The following is a 23,827-nucleotide window of genomic DNA, read 5'->3' on the forward strand; positions in this document are numbered from 1 at the left end:
ACATAGGTGCGCGCGCGCACACACTCACACACACACACACACACACACACACACACACACACACACACACACTGGCACATGCCCAGGGTGGTATAGATTTTCTCAGGATAGTTTTCACTGCATTTCTTCTACAAGCTATCCTGGTTTAATATTAAGGGGTTTGTGTGTGCACAAATGCTGCCTCTCCTTGGCCACTTACTTTCTCTGCATTTGGCTTCATAAATCTCAAGCAATCATCTTACCAACCAGGGTGTCTTGTGTGGTGCCTTTCTACTGTTTATTCCTTAAGGAAACTTTACCTCATCTGCAACGTTGCCAGTTTTGCACTCAGAACATTGTGGAGTGTTGTGGTACGATTTTATGAAAAATATCTCTCACAGTCAAAGAGAATAAACCTTTCCTGGACCTCACAGCCAAATTAATACAATGCCTTGATAGCACTTAAGACATCATCTGCTGTCCTACTGTGCACACTCAGCCTGCTGGTTTAACCTGTCTTTAAGAGAACAATGTTACAACCAACCCCACTTGCTTTGGATTTCCAATGTCATCAGCTTTTTCAACCTAAGCTACTGCTTAGCTTTAACCTTAAGTGATGTACCTTCCATGCTCCTGACCCACAGTAATACACGTGTGTGTGTTGTGGTAATTGTTTATTCAAAGTAGTCAACCAGTTGGGAGAAATCTTATATAATAAAAATATGGAAACAGCATATTGACAGTTTGTTCGCTGTACTTTGTGTCTGCTATGAGGTCAGCTGGGTTCAGTTGTGGTCAGTTAGATTCAGTGATTTAATCCCTTGTAAAACACCATTAATAATTTTTTATAAAGAATGCTCATTTCTTTCCCACATAATGTTTTCTGTGCTGTTCAAATAAATACAGAGCAGAGCTGTTTGTCATGGACACTACAATAGGAAGAGACACAGACCAAAAACCATGAACTACAGACAAAAGACACAGGGAGAGAAGTGGAGAATTCAAACTTAGGTTTACTCATCATCAAACGAATTCAAGTGCAAGTCTGCGATTTTATTGCTAAATGTGATGCCCATATGGTTTTATGCCTCTTGATGTTACTTTTAATGCATTTAACCAATTCAATAGAGGATGGTTCTGTTCCTTTCCTAAACGGCACCCTGCAAGTAATTACACAGTCATTGTGGCCTCCTGAGATTTTACATTGTAAGCAAAACATTACATGTTCTTTAATCGTTACTTGAACGGCAGGTTTTTGAACTTGTATACTATACCAGTTGTTTTAAGAGCCACATGGCTTTGAAGAGGCTCACAGGAGTGAGAATTCTATATCCATTGCCCTAGGTAGATTGCTGCCATCAAAACAGCAGTAACCCTCTCTTGGTGCCTATGATTCACAGATCACCAGACGGCATTCTTTGAGGGTAGGAGAATGCTACCACACCAAGCCTCACACTCTGGGCTTGCCTGCGTTTACAGAGGTTCATTCACATGGACAAGGGCTTGGAGATTTGAACATGTATCTACCCCCAGTGCTAGCTATCCAACCTGCCTTTCATTCGTTCAAGTGCAGCACTATTGGCAGACTTCTGCACATCTCTCTTGACAAGACAGTAGGTAAACAGTCTCTTCCTAGCTCAGTGTGCCCCCACTATCATCCATGTGGTTATATAACAGTAATCGTCTAAAAGAAAAAAACATAAAGATGACCTGTTTGCTGAAATGTCACATGAAGTGTGACACTGGTCATCTATCTAATGGAATTTAAATAAGAGTGTGTTGGCTCCTAATAATAATACTTAGTCTCTACAGGACAGCATTGACAGTATGTTATATTATACCTTGAGTTCTGAGAATTCAGTAATTGTCTTGCTAATGAACCACCAAGGTATTTTCCTGCTTATATTCAGCATAACACTGTGATATAATAGATAAGGCATAATCATTTCCATTTGGTATACTTATGGAAGGATACAGTGTGGGTAAGAAGAGGCAGAAAAGAGGGAGGCAGAGTGAAGGCAGGCATCATTGAAAGAGTGTTTTCCTCTTGTTTTGGTCTTATCAAAAGTATTTATAAATTCTGATGACTCAACCCCTCTGGCCCCTGACCCCCCCAAACCAAGCCAAACCAAACCAAACCAAAACAATTGATGCTCCGGAAACCCAATGACCTTTGCTCTCTATCAGCCTACTTGATATTTTTTGAAACAGTTTTTGCTGTGTAGCTCAGGCTGATCTTGAACTTGCTATCTTCCTCCCAGCCCTGACTTATTGCTGGAACTACAGTCATGTGCCAGCACGCCCGAAAATATACTTGAAATTATATCATTATTCTTGCCAAAATTCTACCAGACTTGAGTGGCTCAGTGAGAGGACAAGGGACAGAGACCTACCTGCACACTCACTGCATGAGAAGAGTTCCATTAATAATTGCATCAGCAAGTCCATTCTGAGCCATGAGCCCTTGAGATGGCCCTCGCTACACCACTGCTCTAAAAGTGTTATCTCAACAGAAAGAGAGAAAACCCAGATCAAACCAGCCGAACAAACCAAACAGCCTGCCAGATGTTCTCTCTGCATGGTATACCACATCTTAATGCTTCCAAGGTTGGCAGTGGTGATGTAGAAATTCTGGATCCTAAAAGCAGCAAGCTCTGTTTAAACGCTGTCTTCATCATACCTTGAAACGTCTGATAGTCAAACCATATACATGCTGGGATTTGTAGTTCCAAACACATGCTTTTAGGAAGGATTTTATAAACGTATGAACGAAATCTACAGAGCCTATAGTATGGTTTTTAGAGTGTCTACTATTAACTGTTGCCCGAGGGATTAAAATTTTCAGCTTAATCAGACATCCCATAATACTAAACCAGAGCTATTAGAAACAGTGCTAAATGTTCAGTGTTAGGCTTATACGAAGAGTAACCGCTTGCGAATATACAGAAAGGCACTTCCGAATCTTGCTGATTTCTCTGCGATTTTGAACATGTGCTCAAAATTGGATATGAATTTTCTTTAGTGGAGTTGTAGTTAATAGTGAAGACAATAAACTCATTGTAAAACTGCTGGCTAATAATCACAGGAAGACGCTACTGTGAGGAGAAGCACAAGTCACTTAACCTAGGTACAAGAAGCAGGGGCAAGGGATGTAGTCACCCTTGACCAAGACAACAAAACCAGCCCAGTCTGGTCTGGTTCAGCCTGCCTAAAAAATCACACCCTGTCTTTGCTCAAAGACCAATGGTTCAATACTATGGAGGGTGTGTGGAGGGTTAGCAGCTGAGGACTTAGCAAAGGGTTGTTAAAAAAGAAGATGCAAGGGGAAAAGGTAGCAAGGGGAGGGGAATGTAGTAGATTAGGCATCCACTGGAGAACTGGAGGTACCAGCATAGCATCAGCAGCTTGCTGGGAGGTCGCCCCTGTGGCAAGCTGAGCCATGAAGGCTGAAAGCATCCACGGCCCACATTGGCGACTTCTTAGTGCATGGTATGGAGAAAATCTAAATGGACCTTCAGTGTTTGGATCTAATATACTAACATGATTTATTTACCTAAACAGGTCCCCTTTATGTAAATTTTAAGGAAAAGCTCAGGTAAAACCATAAATTAAAAACAAAAATCAAACCCTTGGGACAACAAAATGTCGGATTTAAGAGCAGCTAACAATCTTAAAATTTTTATGGTATACACGTTCTCTACTTTATGTGCTGTGAAGCTTAAATAAGTGCAAAATCTGTACTGAATTCTGTGATAAAGATTAGTTATCGACACAAATAGGTTGCTTTTAGTCTAGTTCCCTTCTGAAAAAAATTTTTTATATAACAAAAGAAATCACCACTAACTCTTCATCCCCAAGAAAAAGCATCTTAGTTGAAAATATAAGTTACATCACTCCGTATTTATATTCCAGCAGGAAATGAGTTGGCTTAGAAAAATATTCAGGGACCACGGGTACTTTTGCTCCTGCCGGTAGTTTTAACTCACTCCCACAGAAGCAAACAGGCATGGAGACACTGGTTGGATTAAGACAATGGGATGCTGATCAGCAGTAGACGGCTTTATCACAACGGATCTCAAGTAATCTTTAATCTCCATAGATCCCTTCGTGAAAGTCGAGAAGGAAGCGAGAGCCTAAATCTATCACTAACGAGAGCCATCTTTGCTTAAGTTACTGGGGTAATCAATTCCCTCTGGAAATAACTGGTTAGTCAGTGGAAAACAACTGTACTCCAGGGAACAACGCATCTCCTTCGCCTGAGGAACACACACACACACACACACACACACACACACACACACACACACACGAGACAATGACTGTGAAACCAAGAATATGTTCCTGCCTGCAGTCTGTCTGTCTGAAGGAGATGTCACCTTTCATCTTGCAATGAAGGATCAGAATGAACTGAATGACTGTTGTTAAAAGCCTGCGAGTGGAGGTTCTACCACAAGTAGAGCCTTTAGCCTTCTGTGTCAGACTCATGAAGCCACTCGCAGAAGCAGGAAGTTACAGACAGGAAGGCTCTGCAGGAGTTTTAACTGGACTATTTTTAAGGCTCCATGTGAACAGCCCTCATCCACTCCAGATTGTTATTTACAAAGCACTTTGTTTTTTAAAATATCTCGATCACAGAAAGTACAAGATTTAGAAGGCATAGGACATGATTCAAAGGGTTTCTGTTTTATACCTGCCTTAATACAGACAAATAGAATCAGCCTTTCCAACGAGCCCAACCCTGGAAGCAGCCTCAGTCCATACGCAGGCTCCTGGTCTGTGCTCTGAAGGTTGTGTTGGGATTTTAACTGAAAATATTTGACACTGTTTGGACTGTGTTTGTTCATGTGTGTGACTAGAGTCAGGTACACACAGGATGGAGCTAAACCTGGGAAGAAGCCATTCTTTAAACACAGCAACACTAGGGAGGGTCCGTCTACAGACTAAATGACAGTCTTGGGGGAAGAAAGTGGGTGTTTAAGAATGTAACCAAAGAGATGTATCATGAATCAGGTTGTCAGAGGTGATTTGGGGACAAACGAATTCCCATTCAGACAGTGCGGTGTCTGAACTTTTATGTTCAACATAATGGTCAAGTGTGAGGGGAAAGGCAGGGTGCTCTGGAATTTTGGCAAGAATGCTGATCATGGCTTTTGTTTTGTAACATTTTCAAGTTAAGCTTGGCAAAAAGGGACATGTGAGCTTCGCTGCAAGCCCTGGTGTGCTGTTACAGGAGCACACGTCACAGTGGGAACAAATGGACAGTCTTATAGTCACATTTTGTCTCGTCTTCCAAAGTGAAATCAAGTCTTCAAAAATTGTTCTAGACCATTTAAATTTCAATAGCACCCATTCTTAAAATATTCTGAAAATTGAGTTAAATTTGTTTTGGAGGGTGTGTCAATTCACCAGATTGTTTCTTCAATTTTGCATTCCCAGGAACATATTTTGGAAAAAAAAACCCCACAAAATCTCCCAAACAAAAACGTCATGGAAAGTTCTTAATAAATTGTATTAGGTAATCAACTATGAATTCTGTGTATATGAGAAAGTTTCTGAGAGCTGAGTCTGTTTATTCAAATGTTTCTCTTTTATCTTTGTGAAGAGACTATTTAATAATGACATGTAAAGAATGAAAGTTTAAATATCATTCTTGTGTGAAAACAAAGCATACAATTAAATCAGTCCTTTGCTAATTTTTTTCCCCCAGTAGTGGGAGAGTTCCTTTGACTTTAAACTTTCAAGACAGGCAGATTGTATTTGCTACATATTTTTAAATTATACTAATCATTATCCGTCAAATGTGACATAATCCCATTAATGACTTTCAAAACAGGATGATGTCAGTGACAGGGCAATGCTATTGGAATTCTACTCGGCTGATTCTGAATTCTTAGCAAACTTAGGATACAATCAGTAATATGCTTTAGATGAGCTACAATTAGTGCTGGGCTTTAGATAACAGTCTGTGATAGTTCAAAGGAATTTCCCCAAGACCTGGAAATTAAATATTAAGTCATGCACACAGCAGCGTATTTGTTCTGTCTCAAGGAGTCTAAAAGATACTGGAGCAGCATCTTTGGCACTCACACAGACACACCGGATGGCTGCTAGGTGTGGGGGACACCGCCTATGAGGACTGCTAGCTGAGAGAAGCCCCAGGGAGAAACATGTCAAGGGATTGGGAAGGAGCTCCGCTCACACTTCAGAACGCTGAGTTAGTATTTGGGTTATCTCTCCACCACTCCGCTGCATAATTTTATCATGAGGAAGACTCAACCTCGTGCATGAAAACTAAAGTCAAGGTTAAAGTAATCTTCTAGCTGAGTACAGCGCTGGCATCTGAAGAAGCCCCTCCTGAGAACCTGCTCCGCTGTGACTACTGGGACAGGTGACAATGTCCCGTCACCTGACGGGGGAAATACATCATGGAACATTTAAGAAAGAATGCTTTAAGGAACACCGCGGCAGCGGCTAAGTGCTGGGACTGTGGAGCGCCCTGGGCAGGCGGGAGAGGCGGCAAGTCTGGCTGATGTTTGCCCTTCAGCTGACATACGTGAGAGGTGCAGCGGCAGAATTGCTAGGAAACATGGTCACCTCCTCGGGGTTCCTCTGCGAAGATCCCAGAGCCGGCTTAAAGGCACAGGCTCAGGACTGCCCAGAAAGCAAACTTCCCCGCACAAGTTCCCGGTCTTTCCTCCGCATCCCACCCTGGGATACCGTGCAGTGTTACTGGGGGACGTAAACGCCTGGGTCATGGTGCCCCTGTCACTTGTTGAGTTGGGCGAGGGCATCTCTGGACCCAGGAACTTGGGGAGCACTGGCTGTTCAGTCGACCTGCTGAGGGAGGTCTCTTACCTGCATGTGTCCCTGGTACATTCTGCTCCAGCGTCGTCAGGGCTCCCGAGGCCGATGACTGCTTTCCCGAGCTGGCTCGTAGGGAGTTGCAGGTCGGGCAGCGGGCGCGGGCTCTCCGCCGGGCGCCCCGGCTGTGGGTTACAGAAGCAGGCGGGCGAGAGGGCGGCTGGGCGAGCGGCGCGCTGCGGAGCTGTCCTCCACGCGGGTGCTGAGCGCGCGCGGGCACGGGGACGCGGGGCCGGGCTCTCCGCGGGCGCAGTGCCGCTCGCCGCGCCTCTCCAACTCGCCGGTCCTGTGCCCCACTCTCCTCGCCTTTCACGAGGCTGCAGCGTCCCCTCCCGCCTCCGTCCGGACGCCAGCCCGCGCCAGCCGCCGCCGCAGCTGCCGAGCGCAGGGCGCGCGCCGCCCTCCGGGCCGCGTCGCCGCCGAGAGCCGCTGGCCCGGCGCGCGCGCTCTCGTGGAGCCGGGGGCGGGAGGGCGGCTCCAGCGAGCGCGCTCCCGGACGGTGCTCTGCTTGCTCTCCCTGGTGGCTCATAGAAGGAGGAGTAGATCCTGGGGGAGAGAGAGAGCTGCCCAGGCCTGGAACCACGGACTTTCCAATGCATTGTTGGCGACTCCGAGGCCCGGGACTGACCACCATCTGGAAGAAAAGTGGGAGAGAGAAGGTAGTCTTTCTCAGAGAGGTTACAGAGAGTGTGTCCTGCAGACAATAGGCCACGTCTAGGGGCTTGGAAGAGTTTGTAAGCTGATTGGGCTCCAAGGAGTTACCTATGCATTCCACTTCCAGTTACCTCTGATCATACTCCTTAAAAATCACACACTTCCCCCCCAGAATTAAAAGCACTCCGAATCCGGTGTAGTTGTTGTCTATCTCCCTTAACCTTACTTCCATGACATCAGGAATCTCTGTGCATTAGCATAGCCCAGCACAGCACAGCCCATCTGACAGGTGGTAGGTATCCAACAAATATTTGCTGAAGGAGTGTCCTGTTCCACAGATTGAAATACGTAGGCGGAGTGTTTAAATAGGTCCTGGGTTGAAAAGACTGCATAGTATGTTTGTCCTCCTGCATGTACACACTAGCAGCAAGGTAGGTGGTTACAGAGCCCCAACCTCTCAGTAACTTTTCTTAAAGCTAGAAGTATGAGAATGCAAACTCCCTAAGATTTGTGTTCCTAAGATTCTGTGATCAGGGAAACTTCACAGTGTTCAGAGTGTGGGCAAGAGTTGGGGGAAGGCAAGGGGTCTGTTCATAGGAAGGTCACTTCTCCGCCTTAACTTTCATATTGGCTGGTGAATCACGGGACACCCATTGGCATCTTAAAAATTAACATGTAAACAAATACAACCGAACAATGCACAGACCCGTGAGGGGACATGAACTTGAGAAATGGTTACTCCAATTTAATACATCGAAGTCCTAAAAACAAGCAGGCAGGAGAGCAGGAAAATAAACGGGAAGGGTCTAAGACCTGCTGGCCACAGCTGGACTGGTATTATATCCCAGCTGTGATTAATCAAGAAAAATTCTCTTTAGGCTTCTGTTTCAATACAGTGTGATCAAACTCATTGCTCTATACAGAAAATCAAGCATGTGCTTAGGTAAAATACCAGCAATGTCTTGCTTTTTAGATACTGTGATATACCTCCTGTGTCTGGCTTTCTTTTTCTTTAATGGAGGGGGCCAACGCCTAGAGGCAGGAGTCTGGCTGAGGTGCTAGTAACAACTTCCTACCCCACTGTTCTTTACAGCAAAGGCTCCACCATTTTTCTTTATTGACAAGATGGTTGCTTTTGCAAACCTACACATAAATTTGGGAAGAGGGAACCTCAATTGTGGTATTACTCTGTGGGGCGTCTCCTCTACATCCTCTGTATCTGCTCCTGCCTCTAGGTGCCTGCCTAAGTTCTTGCCTTGATTTTCTCAATGACAGACTTGGACTGACTGGAACATGTAAACCAAACAACCTTTTTCATTCTAAGTTTCTTTCGTCTTGGTGTTTAATCGCAGTGTTAGAAAAGCAAACTAGATCTGAAGGCAAATGTAGATACCCTGTTGCGGTAAATATTTGAAAGTCGCTCTATGGTCGCGGTGGGTGCTCATGGCTCTGCACCTGCCCAAGAGCTCTGGATTCATGAATGAAAGACTCACATGCATGATTATTTTAAATATGCCTTACTAGCTCAATGGTTGGGTGCTTCCAAACCTCCTTGCAGCTAGCACACACTCCCCACTGCTATTCCTGAGTTAACACTTTCTAAATCTATATTTTATCTTTGCTGCTCTGTTTCCTTCAGGGCAGTGTACCCATGGGGCCGCTTTCCCTTTGCACTTACATTTCAGTAGCCGTCTCACCCTCCTGCTCCTTCACAGCTGGCCTGGTCTGTCCTATGCCCCCTTCATGGTGGACTCACTTCTTCCCCTCCCCTGGTTTCTTGCCCAGGAATCCTAAAAGTCCCGCCTCCGTTCCCCTGCCCAGCCATTGGCAACTTTATTGCCCAATCAGAGCCAACTGCGGGCAGGCTTCCTTTAGTCTATATGCAGAGCGCTAACAGGGTTTGTTTGTGTGTGTGTGTGTGTGTGTGTGTGGGGTAACACAAATAGCATTCGAACACAAGCTGCTATAGTAACCTGTCTGTGTGTGTGTCTGCTGGTGACCAACTACAAGGAAAGAGTTGAAGATTGTAAATGACTGTGCACATGAATATGCAAAGAGACGTTTTCTAGTTCAGATACAAAGGAGCGCTGATTTTCTGGGATCTCAACCACTACAACATTTAAAAGGGAGTTATTTATATGATCCGAAAGACATGGGGGAAACTCTCATATTTTGAATGGAAAGTTTTGGAAATCTGTGAAGGAACGCTGGCACCAAGGACTGAATCTGTGATATGATTATATTATCTCCTAGCAGATACAAGGAGCTGATAGCTGTAAAAATCAGTAAGTGTGGCTAGCAACTAGAGTTCAAGTAAGAATTCTCATTTTTAATGTGTAAACCTAGGTAATTCATTCATAAAACCTTGAGATTGGAATGCCCCTCTCTGCGGGTATTCTCCTCTTAGGCAATGGTTAGAAGATAGCTGAGTCACATGAAAATCTCTGAGGAGTGTATTTGAGGGAAGCAGGACAATGAGGCTCTGCTGGAGGATGCCAAAGGAAAGCTTGGCATGGGGGTTGTCAGCACACAGCAGGGAAGCCATTTTTTTTCTCAAGGAAGTCTGGACCTGGATAAATGGTTTTGTCTAAGAGTCAGTTTCTGGTGCCTAGCACTGTTGAATAGGATTTGCTCAAGTGGGGATCCAGGATGTTTGGGCTGTTCCAGTCTCATAGTCTAAGAGACTGAACATTCCTATGCTCCTTTGCTCATATTCGTTGCAAGCAGGGTATGTGCGTGCGCTAAGTTCAACTTCCTGACAGGAGAACATTCTACCACAGCAGAAAGATAAATCAGCCTAGACTCTTCAAAAGACCTAAGGAGAAACCACCACTGAAATTTCACCTCTCCTATTTATGATTTTTCATCTAAAGGTCTTTCCTTCGGTTTTAACTTTAAGCCTATGCTTTGACACAAATATGTCCTTCCCAACCCATACACAAACACAAGCTCTGGGTGAAGGTGGTTGGTTGAGTTTCTGTTAAAGAGTCTGCACCCCGAGAGAACACCGATTCACAGAATCATCTAACAATTTATATCTCCTAAATGTTCGTTCAAATCTAGCATTTCAGCTAAAAATACAAAAAAAGGAGTGTTGACTTGTAATATATTTGTAGAAATGCTTTTTTATTTTTCACAAATTAGGTTGTTTTAAAGGAACCTTGTAAGGAATAACTGTGCATAGTATCTTTTCTCTATGATTGCAGCAATAGGACCCCCCTCCCCTTTTTGTATAATCTCTGCTCCCTTCTCAAAGAATCATGGCTAATGTGACTCCCCTCAAACTTAACTAGACAATGGGCTAGAAAAGGGTGGTAGGACTTGAAACAAAGTCACAGCATCTGTTGATGCTAGGAATATTTGGATAAAAAAGGGATACCTTTGTCAAACATTTGTCTTATTTATACTTTTTACAATTTTTATGTTGATGCTGTTTTTACATAATTTTATTTGTGCTAAGACAATTTTGAAGATGAATGTGTAGGTTGACCAAATTCCAACAATTCACTACATATTATAAAATTATCTGCACACACAGCATAAGACGAAAGGTCTTATGGATCTTTTAGCCACTCCTACACACAGACATAGTGTTTAGTGACAATAATGTCATCCTAAGATTCAGCCTGACTTAGAGGTGGTTAGGCTGTATGGCAAAAATCCATCAAGGCATTCTCTGCTTCTTGGGAAAATAGCTAAAAGATTTTTCTTTTTACATTGTTTGTAACTGAGAGTGGATGTGATTGAACATCAGATCTAAGCCTCAGAAAACATTGCTCATTTTGTCACTAAACCCTAAGGACCCTTGTTACTAAAAAGTCTACATGTACTCCAAGGTGTATGTGTGACTGGGAGCTTGTTAGAAATGTCCACTCTAGTTCAGGTCCCAACACACCGAGCTGGAATCTGCTTTTGAATGAAGCCCTCCAGTTTGCTTTGTACGTATCTTAAAATCTGAGAGGCATAACTGCTCAGAGAGTTTAGTTCATTTGTGGAAAAGTGTGCAAAGCTAGCTTTCAATCTGCCTGTGCTCGAGTGAAGACATCAGTACCAAGAGTGAAATGCAGCCATGTTCCTCTCCATGTAATCCATTCTGGCTGTATTTTGAGCAGGCCTGTGGGTTTGCCATACAATCTGAGCCCCACAGCCTTTCCTGCGAATTGGCTGCGGTCAGTGCAACTCACACCATGAGAAGGCTCCGAGGCTTGGGAAGAGCCCAGTTGACTCTGTATTGATCAAAATAATTTTGCTTATCAGTGAGCGAGTTCTCCTGTGTGTTGTGAAATGAATATCCAGAATGTTACATCTTTGGGAATGCTATTCTTGTGGACTAAAGGGGAAAATCAGGAATAATAGCCTTTTGGTGGTTCAGACCCCTCTTTATAATCTGTGCAGTTAAAACCCTGCTGTGGAAAGATGATGTAGAAGAGAACAAAAGTCAAAATAGCTGTGGACCCAAATTACTGTGACTAATTGGTTTTTATTGCGTTGAAGGAGGAACATTTTGTTAAAGTTTGTCCCCGTGCCCTCTTTTGTCTCTGACACAATGGCAGGATTAGCTGCTCTTCTGGGCTTTTGATCTGGGAGGATTGGAGAAGCACATACAGTCAAGAGGTTTCCTAGGAGCCAGATGAAGAGAAGGCCAGCAATCAGGGATGCTGGGCCCTGAAGATGGTGACAATGTTTTATTCAATAAACAAACAAACAGAGCTCCTGTTGGATCAATTTAAGAAATTATAGAATATAATTAGCATTTCTTCATTATGCTTGTGTTTTTTTCACATACCTACATTGTACTAAATATTAAACACATCTTTTGGCATCTTAATACGGAGAGAAAATGTTTGCAAACAAAGTTAACCTTACCCTCCTTGCTTCTCTGTTGATTGCCGTCCATGGTTTCAAAGCTGCTTTGCGCATGCTGGGCTTCTGCTCCCTCCTCCCCTGCAGTCAGATTGGTTCCATGGAGGCAGGTCCCACCACCTAACCCAAGCAGTAGCATCTGTGCAGTCCAACTCTATCTTCAGTTCAAAAACCTTCACTGGCTTTCGAGTGTCTGACAAGCTAAGCCATCAGCTTAGCCTAGGATCCATTCTCTGCTCAGAGTCCCTTTCCTCAGGCCTTCTGCTTGAAAACCAACCAATGTGAGGGGAAAGAGCAGGCTCTTGGGATGGGACATGTAAGTCCTGGTACCCTTTGGCTCTGCTCCCTGCAGTCCTGCTGTTGCTGCCTCATACATGGTCATCCTATCATTTTATGTGGGAGCTGGGAACCCAAACTCTCAAACTACAAGCACTCTTACCTACTGACCATCCCTGCAACACAGAAAGGCCATCTTGAACCTTCAAATAAATATTTATGCTGAAATCTGCACAGCTTGGTCCTGGAAACCTGGCTGGGAGAAGAGGGAATGAAAGAAGGACAGACACACAGACACACATACAGAAAAGCTGGGATCCATACCTACTACACAACAGTCTGGAACTTTAGCATGCTTGTTAAGTACAGTATGGGAGGAGGGGCAAGTCAGCTTCTGCACAGGAACAGTCTCTGGTTGCAGTCACGAGGAGAAGGAAGCTGGTTTTTGCACATATGGATAACATTTATGCTGGGACCAAAGGAAAACTGCCAACTCCCTGAGCCTGACCTAAGGAAGGGTCTGTCAATTCCCATGGGTCTTGGGCAATGGGGTTCCTGTCAAAAACACACATTTACTCAGGGCCTTCTCTGATCTCCACACACTTCCCATCTGGTAGGAATTCCTTTATGAGAAGAGTTCTTAGGCATTTATAATCTCAGTACTGAGTAAGAAGTTAGAGACAGGAAGAACTCTGGAGTTTTCTGGCCAGCGAGCCAGCTTACTTGGTGACTTCCAGGCCAATGAGAAACCCTGTCTCAAAACAATGGTGGATGATACCTGAGGAACAACACCACTACCCTTCCTATGAATACACAACATAAGGTAAAATTCTCTTGATGCTTCCCCTTTGTTCAACTATTTTTATGCTTTTATTTCCTGTTAAGTAGGGGCAGAAGGACATGAGAGACTAGTTTTAACTATTTCATTTTCTTTCACAATTAACACCTTTGTAGAAATTCTGTATGATGACCACTAAGGAGAATATTTTCTTCTGGAGTAGTTGTAGAAGCATGAAAATGTTGATGATAAGATTATTTTAAAAATAACTTAATGTGAAGACAAAAATTCAATTACAATTATTTTTTTAAAAGAAAGCATGAATGGATGGGGCTGGAGTAATGAGTCTGGAGTTAAGAGCACAGCTAGTTCTTCCAGAGGACTCAGGTTCCATTTCAAGCGCCCTCACGGGCAGCTCACAACCATCTGTAACTGCAGGGAATCTGATGTCTTCTGGCCTCTGTGGACACCAGACATGCATGTGAACAGACCTGCATGCAGACAAAATACCCATACATGTCAAAAAACAAAACCAAAATATCACAAAGTGTAGGGAGCGGTGCGACAGCTGTATGATAATGAGGTGAATCTGGCGCCCTCCTAACAACAGTACTGAGCATGCGTGGAGTTTTGCACCTGACGTCAGTCTGGCTGGGGCGGTACTATGCTAAATGGGAGTTCATGCCTCGCCAATCTCTGGAGGACAAGTAGCTGGGATGGCAGTGGGGTGACTCGTGCCCCACCAATCCCTGAAAGAAGATTAGCATACTGTTGTGTATATAAGCCGAGCGGCAAAGCCGCTTGGCGCGGTAACACTTAAAGCTGTAACACTTGGAGCTGTAACACTTAGGGCTGGCTGCCGCCGCCTCCCTGTATCAACAAAGAAGGTCTCCTGCAGTAAAGGCTGTTGAGAAGAATCCAACCGTGTTGCGTCTTCCTTGCCGGACGAGGTGGGCGCGACAAAGTGGTGGCCCGTACGGGGACGAGGACATCCTCGTGGATCTCAGAACTCTTCAGCTTCAGGAGGAGCGACGTCGGAAAAGTTCCCGGTAAGGGACCATAAAGTTCTCTGGAGGTGAGCAGAGACGATGGGAGCCTTGGGTTAGAGGCTAAAAGGTCTGCGGTCTGCAGCGATGTTGTTTCAAGTTGATCCTTTGTGGGCAGGTTTTATAATTTTGTTTCTTTTCGTCTTTGTGTTGTGTGTTTGCTTTCTTTTGAATTGCCACTGTCCCGGACGGGAGTGCACTTGCTCGAGGTAGCCAACAGGTGCCAGGCTACGGAGTTGGGTATAAACAAACAGGCCAGCTTGCTAAAAAACCGCTTGCAAATAAGTTCATTGAGTATGGGAAGCTCACATTCCAGCCCACTCCTGACAGCTCTCCAGGAGCTCCTTAATCGGCGTAAGCTCAAAGTTGAAAGGAAATGTCAGGGAAAAAAGGTCCTAAAGAAAGAAAGGAAAAGAAAAGGAGACAAAAGGAACAGAGAGAAGGCAGAGATAAAAAAAGGAGATAATCAGGACCAGGAAATAGATAAGATATATCCCTCCTTAAAAGCCTTGACCTTAGAAATGTCAGACAATCTAAAAAGCATCACTGACAGCTTAGAGTAAGTGAAAGTAAAGGTAGAACCATCGGGTCCCGGGCCTCCCGCAGAGCAACAAAAAGAAACACAAGACTCCACCTCAGTTCCACCACGACTCATATTGACCCCTAGAATGGGAACTCAGGTGGTAGATACAGATTTTAAAGGCCCCAGTAAGCAGAATTCAGAAGTATCACAGAAATTTAAAGCATGTGCAAAGATAAAGACTTGGGGTAATGGTAGTGGTCAAAAGGGGACACGGTAATAATGGTAAAATGTTTTTGTGTATGTGTTCTTTTAGAGTTATGTTAAAATCTAGAGAAGCAAAGTCGATTCTCATAGATGCTTTTAGTCTTTGGACCCTGACTAGAGACAGTTTACACCCTAGACAAAAGAGAGAATGGGGTTGAGAAAAACAGTCCTCCCGAACTCTCCACAGATGCTTTGGCAAAAGAAGGAAATGAGCTTAAGTTTTTTGAAGCTCTCCTGGGAACAGAAGGAGGTGGGAGACGTCTTGCCTCCTTGCTGGCTCCTATTGGAGAAGTGCTTATTTCTGGTTCTGGGTTCTTTAGGTAGGATGTCTGGGTCCCTTTGGTGGAACACCATCTAGTTCTTTTCCTCTGTGTCTGTTGTTTGTCCTTGGTGCACCAAGCTGTGGATGTATGTCAATTTATGTCTGGGTTTTGCTTCTCCTTGCTTGAATGTTTTGTGTTTCATGTTTAAAAGAAAAAAAATGGTTAAAACTTTAAATGCTGGTTGATTCACCCATTGATGTAGCTTTAACTCCTTTCAAGAAAGGAACAAATAAATAAAAAGTTTCAATTGGCTTTTGGAGCCGGCATCTGTAGCTAGAAGCCTAAGTTGGCTGGACAAGCTCCCCAGGGGGCTGGCTAAATGTTTATACTAGCCGCCCTAGAAGCAGCCTATACAAAAGTGGTTAAGGTACTTGAAAACAATCAATTGTTCATAGCACCTGAAAAGGTTCAAATGGGCCAAATGGGAGAATATTTAGGAACTAAAATCACTTCTCATAGCATTTCTCCTCAAAAAATTGAATTACCATTTAAAAACATTAAATGACTTTCAAAAATTACTAGGATTCGACCCTATATTAAAATGCCCAATGTAGATTTACAACCACTTTATGAGGTCCTGAAAGGGGATTCTCAGCTTACTTCACCCCGTGTTTTAACAAAGGAAGCACGATTATCCTTGAGGAAAGTAGAAGAAAGACTAGAAAAGGCAATACTAAAAAGGTATAAGGAAGAGGAAGATCTGCTTTTGTGTATACTGAGAACTTTTCGTCAACCTACAGGAGTATTATGGCAACAAGGTCCACTTCTTTGGATTTATCCCCATATTTCTCCTAATAAAACCCTTGAATATTACCCTTCTGCTGTTGCACAGCTAGCTATATTAGGCGTTAAATCTTGCATTCAGCATTTTGGTATTTCACCAAAGAAAATTATTATACCATATACAGCCACTCAGGTAGAAACATTGTGTGCATTGATAGATGATTGGGCCATATTGCGCTGTAGTTTTGATGGAGAGTTTGACAATCATTATCCTAAGGATCCGTTGCTACAATTTTTTACTGAACATCCAGTGATCTTTCCTAAGATCACTGCCTCAGAGCCTTTGTCTGGAGCGTTAGATATTTATACAGATGGCTCCAAAACCGGTGTAGGTGCCTATATGGTTGATTCTCAAGAACCAGTATTAATTCAATATAGTCCAGGTACCCCCCAAATTACAGAATGTAAAATTGTATTGGAAGTTTTCAAAAGATTTCATGATTCTTTTAATTTAATTTCTGACTCTGCTTATGTGGTTAGTGCGGTGCGCTCACTTGAAATTGCAGGGCCAATTCGGTCGACTAGTACTGTATGTCAAATTCTTTTAGAATTACAAAATTTGATTTGGGCCAGAAAAAATAAATTTTTCATACAACATATTCGAGCCCATACTAATTTGCCTGGTCCCATGACCAGTAATAACGCCCTGGTGGATGCTAGTACTCGTAGAGAGTTTATTTTTCATGCTGTTCCGGTTGACCTCGCTAGAGAATTTCATCAAAAGTTTCATGTACCTGCCTTTACTCTTCAACAAAAATTTAAAATCTCTAGAGCTGCAGCTCGTGATGTGGTGTTAAGTTGCCAGAATTGTGTTCAATTTCACCACCCTCCTCATGTAGGGATTAACCCTGGTGGTCTGATCCCGCTAAAACTTTGGCAGATGGATGTCACACACATATCTCAATTTGGAAATTTAAAATATGCTCATGTTTCTGTTGATACATGTTCTGGTATTATACATGCTACTCTGATGACTGGTGAAAAGGCTCGTAATGCCATTAGCCATTGCTTAGAGGCATGGGCAGCCTGGGGAAAGCCTGATAGTCTCAAGACGGACAACGGGCCTGCCTACACTGCAAAGTCCTTTCAGGCATTTTGCCAGACAATGCAGGTCAAACGTACTACAGGATTGCCATACAATCCCCAAGGTCAAGGAATTGTGGAAAGAGTACATCGTACCTTAAAAGAGCTTATAAAAAAACAAAAAGAGGGAATTGCCAGCAGCCGAACACCAAAAGAACAACTTTCTTTAGCTCTTTTTACTCTAAATTTCTTAGTTTTGGATGCGCATGGCCGCTGTGCTGCGGATCGCCATGCTGCTACTACACCTATAACTAATGCAGAAGTAAAGTGGAAGGATGTCTTAACTGATAAATGGTGTGGCCCAGATCCCGTGATCTTGAGATCTAGGGGAGCTGTTTGTGTTTTTCCGCAGAATCAAGAAAATCCAATTTGGGTACCTGAGCGCTTGACTCGAAAATTGCCTTCTGAAGATGAGACTACGAACCCTACTATTGCTACTGGGAATGATAATACAGGTTAATTCGATCACCCTGTGGGCTATTGCCAGATCCTGGCCAGTACCCATGCCAGTCCATAGCAATTCTACTGTTTTACCAACCTTTTTCTCTATCTCCTGTTTGCGTGATGTTCCTTGTATAGTGCCAACTGGAGAAATGCCCCAACGGTATGCCGCCACTAACGTTTCTCTGTTACATACCTTATGTTTTACCATTAAAGACTCTTCCCTGCCCTGTATTTGGTTGCGTAGAGCCACGTTAGCTAATTGGTTGAATCCTATAAGTGACAGCACAATGAACACCGGGATCATCCTGGCTGCTTTGAGTCAAATTGCCCAGGGAGTCTCTTCACCCAGCGAGGACATGTCAGTCGATAGTTCTGCTGATCTGAACATTACAACACTAATTGTGATGCATAATTGTAGTGTTCCATCACGCCCAGGGCAAGGTAACTATGCACAGAATAGCTCTACCCGTCGTAGAGTCTTACCCGCTTGCCCCCCCCCCCCCGCATCAAGAGTTTCCACCTAATTTTACCCCATGTCAGAGTCCATTCCATAGAACAAAACAATTCCTACCGGGATTTGAATTTTCCCCTCCTCTTGGCCATGTACAGTGTGACTGGGGGGAGAATAAGACTGGCAAGCATAATCTCTGGCCTTGGTTTCAATGGGTGCTGTCCAATGAGCAAGGGGCATATACATCCCTGACCCCCTTTGCTAGGTTGATGGGTGAGAACTTCACGCTGTATAATGTTTCGGCTACCAGAAAAAATGATACCAGGTTGACCAATATTCAATATAATAACCTCTTGGAACATAATACTGCCACTAGTATTTCAGTATGTGTTAGATCACCCTTTTTCTTTCTGATAAGCACTAATGTCAGCAATGGTGTTTTAAATTGTAATAGCTCTGATGTAGTCTGCTATTTAGCTGAATGCTGGGATAGCACCAACGACACCACAGTGATGGTTAAGATTCCCTCCTTTGTGCCAATCCCAGTAGAGGCAAACCCAGATAGTTTTCCTATTCTTAATTTGCTGTGAACCAAAAGAGATTTTGGAATTACGGCAGTCATAATTTCAGCCATCGTGCTGTCTGCTGCCGCAGCTACCACAGCTGCAATTGCTATGACCAATCAAATACAGACGGCTGAGACTGTCAATCAGATTGTAGAAAGAACTGCAATGGCGCTAGAGATACAAGAAGAATTTAATACTCATTTGGCATCTGGCCTTCTATTAGCCAATCAAAGGATAGATTTAGTTCAAGAACAAATTGAAGCACTGTATCATATGACACAGCTGTCTTGCGTTTCCTCCCTAAGAGGTTTATGCATTACTCCTTTGCAAGCCAACTTTTCTCAGCATTCTCAACAGAGCAAAGAAATCTCAAATTATCTGAAAGGAAACTGGTCCATGAAAGCAGAGCAACTATCCAGACAATTGCTGATGCAGATTGCTGTCCTCAACAGCACTAGGCTGGACCCCATCACAATTGAAGACTTTACCTCATGGATTACCAATGCTTTCTCCTTTTTTAAGGAGTGGGTGGGCATGTTTGCCTGGGGAGCTATTGTCCTCCTGGGATGCGGAGTATGTCTCTGGCTTATTGGCCGTTTAAAAAGAGAACATGCCAGACACAAAGCGGTTGTTTACCAGGCTATGACTGCCATTGACAATGGTGCTTCTCCCAATGTATGGCTGGCCTCTTTGAAAGATTAAGAGTTCGCCCTAGATCATTTTTGTCACAGTCATGTGGGGTCATTGTATCCAGGGACGGGCAACTTTCCTCGAGCTCGGACCAACCTAAGACACGGGGCCCGGTGGCGATAGGGTGACCCAACGACGGGTAAGGCCGAGTCATCGTCAGGAACGACCTAAGACAAGAGCAATGACAAGATTGACGTGACACCCAGATCTAGACCAGTCATTTTATTAAACAAAAAAGGGGGAGATGTAGGGAGCGGTGCGACAGCTGTATGATAATGAGGTGAATCTGGCGCCCTCCTAACAACAGTACTGAGCATGCGTGGAGTTTTGCACCTGACGTCAGTCTGGCTGGGGCGGTACTATGCTAAATGGGAGTTCATGCCTCGCCAATCTCTGGAGGACAAGTAGCTGGGATGGCAGTGGGGTGACTCGTGCCCCACCAATCCCTGAAAGAAGATTAGCATACTGTTGTGTATATAAGCCGAGCGGCAAAGCCGCTTGGCGCGGTAACACTTAAAGCTGTAACACTTGGAGCTGTAACACTTGGAGCTGTAACACTTAGGGCTGGCTGCCGCCGCCTCCCTGTATCAACAAAGAAGGTCTCCTGCAGTAAAGGCTGTTGCGTCTTCCTTGCCGGACGAGGTGGGCGCGACAACAAAGGAGTAAGCCTTTTTAAGAGATACCTTGCAATTTTAAGAGATTTAAAAAGTCAACTCTGGAGTTGCTTGGCAGCTTTCTGTGCTTGAAGCTACCGGGCTGGCCCTGCCCTTCCAGCTCTGTGCTTCTGGTGCCTTCCTCTTGCAACTCTCCATGTGCCAGGGCTGGGGAATCTGTGCCTTTGCTTCTCGTCTTCACTGTGTCGGCTACAAATGAAGCTCTTGTTACTCTGGTTGGTTGGTGATCACACAGTGGTTTTCTGGATTATCAGTGTCACCCCAAAGGAATTTCTAATTACTTATCTACAGATCTTCCTCCTCCACAAAAGCTCTGAGTGCCTAGCAAACAGACAATTCCCTCATCACTGCTGTCTCCTCAGTGCTGCACGATGGACTGAGGTGCACAATGGGCTGAGCACATTTCTACTTAGTGAATGCGGGTTGAAGCCTCAGCCTCCTTAGCTGTCTAAAGAGCACCAAATGTACATTCTAAGAGTAAGTACATAGGAAATGATGTTGACCACACAGTGTATGTCCCTTCATTTTGCAAAATAAGGAACTCAGAACTGAAAACCAGTGAAACCTTTTAGTGTACCTAATGAAAATTGATTCCCAGGCATCTGCAATGTCAGCTCTATAAAGTGACAGCGAAGAGAGCCAGTGGAGACACTGGGAATCACTCATCATGCATTTCTTGCTTGAATGAAGCAGGGGACTGATGTGACCTGCTCCACCACCTCTTTGCTCAACTCAGATGACCTGCAATGTCTGACTGCTTCTGAGAGGAAGGGACCAGCTGGCCAGCCTTTTAGACTCCCTGCATAGTGAGGCTGTCCCAGAAGAGCTGAAGATGTGCTCGCCTACACAGTGGAAAGCAGGAAAACTATAATTTTTATAGACTGGTAGGTGTTTGATAAATGTTTGATAGTCTTTACTATAGATGGATTGGCCTGACTTGATACCATCCAATACTCCTAAGGGAGTCAGTTTAGTTGAGCAAATGGGGATATAGCTCAACCTTGGGAAGACCCCAAACTTTGCAAAGGAAAAGCAACTCATATAAATGACAATGAATTATATAAATTATACAAATACCTTTTATAAATAAAAGCTTTAAAAACCTAATAGCAACATGATAAGTACATGATCAGGAAATTCATAGCATTTAGAAAGAATCAATCAATAGAAATAATCAGTAAATAAGTTATCAAAAATGGGTACAGATGAAGGTCTATTGGTATACTGCCTGCCCAGTGTACTAGAAACACTGGGTTCCATCACCGGGACTTCATGAACTGAGTGTGGTAGTGTATACCCATAATCCCAGCATTTGGGAGAAGGAGGCAACAAGAATGGGAATTTAGGGTCATTTTCTGCTACACAGTGAGTGAGAGGTCAGCTGGGATACATGAGACACTGTCTCAGAGAGGAGGGGGCAGGCAAAAATAATAATGAAAGACATGAAATGAGTACTTAAATGTAAGTGTCACTGTCACCAAATTGGAGATATTTTACTATTTATTTGAAGATAATGCTCATTTTGGAGAAGGGTTGGAGTTGAATCTTACTCTGACATTGCAGGGAATATATATATATATGTGTGTGTGTGTGTGTATATATATATACACAGTCTATCTTTTCAATTGACTGTTTGGCAAAATAAATGAAATGTTTTGACATGTTTAAATTCAGGGACCTTCCATTTCTACTCTCCAAACTCAAAAATACTACTTTTATTGCCAGATGAGGGTGCTGGATGCCCTGACATCAGCGTTACAGGCAATGGTGAACAGCCCAAGGTAGGTGATGGGGATTGAACCTGGGCCTTCTGCAAAAGCAGTTTATGCTCTTAATGGTGGAGCCCTCAAAACTTTTAAAAACAATCACAAAATTTCTGATATATTTATATGAAACATTTAATAATGGACTACTATGAACAATTTAAGTGAATTATGATAGCAAAATGATAATTTATTAATTTGCTTATGGGATACTTCATCTTTTAAAATAGAAACTTACGTCAGTAAACAGGGATGAGAAATGTGATTTTGGCTGAGAATGTATGTCAGTGGTAGAGTGTTTGACTAACATGCACAAGGTCCCGGGTTTAATCCCAAGTACTAACCCCTAAAAATAATTTCTCTTATAATGAATTCCAGAATGCATTTATACATTGGTGTGTGTGTATGTGGATATATGAGTGTGTATATTATAATAGTGCATATGTATATGTAAATCTGAGTGTATGTGTATGTATATGTGTGCATCTCTCCCCCCTCTCTCTCTACATATATATGTATATATATATGTACATATGTGTATATGTGTAATCTGCTCTCTGACCCTCTCATCATGAATATTCTCTATCATAACTTACAAAATGGAGGAATTAACCCAACATCAAAATTCATTATGAAAATAAATTTTTTAAAAATATGTCAAAGTTCCAAATAAATGCCAGGAAACTTCTGACTCCTGGCGAGAGGCTGGGTAGAGCCCAGTAGGCTCACCGTACCTGCCCTAGACAGCAATCGGCCATCCAGGCCCGTCTTGCACTTTGCTGTCATTCCCCACCCCTCTGGCGTGTTCACACAGTCAGGATTGTGGCAGCTTCAACCAGAGCCCCCAGTGCCTGCTCAGGTTCCATTCACATTTATTTTCTGTCTCTTTAGTTTGTATTTGCACTACAGCACCCATTTTCTCTAGTGTAAGTAGAAAATGCGTTTTGCATTTGTTAGTGCTCAGTTTCCAGTTGTACAGCATACAAGCATGCATGCTAATGAGGTCATTAAGAGTTTAATAATTAAGTAATTGGTATTTTACAAGCTTCATGCCATGCCAAAATTCTTCGCGCTTGTTGCAAAGCTGATGAAGAGTATTTTGATGGCATTTGATGAAATTGTTTGAAGGGTTTGATGGGCTGAGAATATAGCTTATTTTAAGCAACAAAATATAGACTCTTGTTAACTGAAAATTTGCTATTTTTTAATATACTGAAGATAATGAGAGATGTTGTGTGTGTGTGTGTGTGTGTGTGTGTGTGTGTGTGTGTGTGTGTGTGAGAGAGAGAGAGAGAGAGAGAGAGAGAGAGAGAGAGAGAGAGAGAGAGAACATTTAAATTTATTTTGGAATTTCAGTACTCCTGGAATGCCCCAAGTCCTATCTCTCTGATATTGTGAGTTTATATCAGCTATTATATTGTGTTTTCAAATTTTGTGAAATGAAGTTTGTCGTTAAGTTTTATCATCAGGGACATAAAAATGAGAGATTGATAGGGGCTTTGAATTTAATTTCAGTGACTTTTGTGGGTAATGGAGGGAAGTAGACATATTTGTAAAATAGAGATGGGAAGACTATTTTAGAAAACAATTTACTACGGTTAAAACATGAGTATATGAAATGGGGTCTGAGAAAAAGAATCGTAAGTCATTAAATGAGTACCTGGTCATAGTTCCCTTACACGTGCATGTCAAACATTCATACAGTTTCGCATCTTTGTGGCATGGCAAGGCAAAGACAGAACTCAGTGACTCTAGGTTATAAATCATAAGGGCATTGATTCATGTTGACATTATCTGAAAGGAACA

At 43.2% G+C, this 23,827-nt stretch overlaps 1 protein-coding gene and 1 long non-coding RNA gene across 13 annotated transcripts in view; one reads left to right on the plus strand and one right to left on the minus strand.

The window, feature by feature from the left end:
- Positions 1–7,268, minus strand: part of Pex5l (peroxisomal biogenesis factor 5-like) — a 213,573-nt gene extending 206,305 nt beyond the window's left edge. For 6 of the 12 annotated variants that reach the window (XM_087617022.1, XM_087617016.1, XM_087617006.1 and 3 more), the window contains exon 1: positions 6,835–7,268. In XM_087617022.1, coding sequence (XP_087473148.1) covers positions 6,835–6,855 — 21 coding nt within the window. In that variant the 5' untranslated portion in view covers positions 6,856–7,268. 12 annotated transcript variants of the gene reach the window in all.
- Positions 7,269–14,229: 6,961 nt separating this feature from the next.
- On the plus strand, positions 14,230–20,204 carry LOC120100799 (uncharacterized). Its single transcript, XR_015671518.1, has 2 exons — positions 14,230–14,460; positions 17,786–20,204. It is a non-coding gene; the product is annotated as an uncharacterized LOC120100799 (long non-coding RNA).
- Positions 20,205–23,827: the final 3,623 nt, after the last annotated feature.

Source organism: Rattus norvegicus, chromosome 2 (assembly GCF_021556685.1).
Source record: "Rattus norvegicus strain SHRSP/BbbUtx chromosome 2, alternate assembly SHRSP_T2T, whole genome shotgun sequence".
NCBI lineage: Eukaryota > Metazoa > Chordata > Mammalia > Rodentia > Muridae > Rattus > Rattus norvegicus.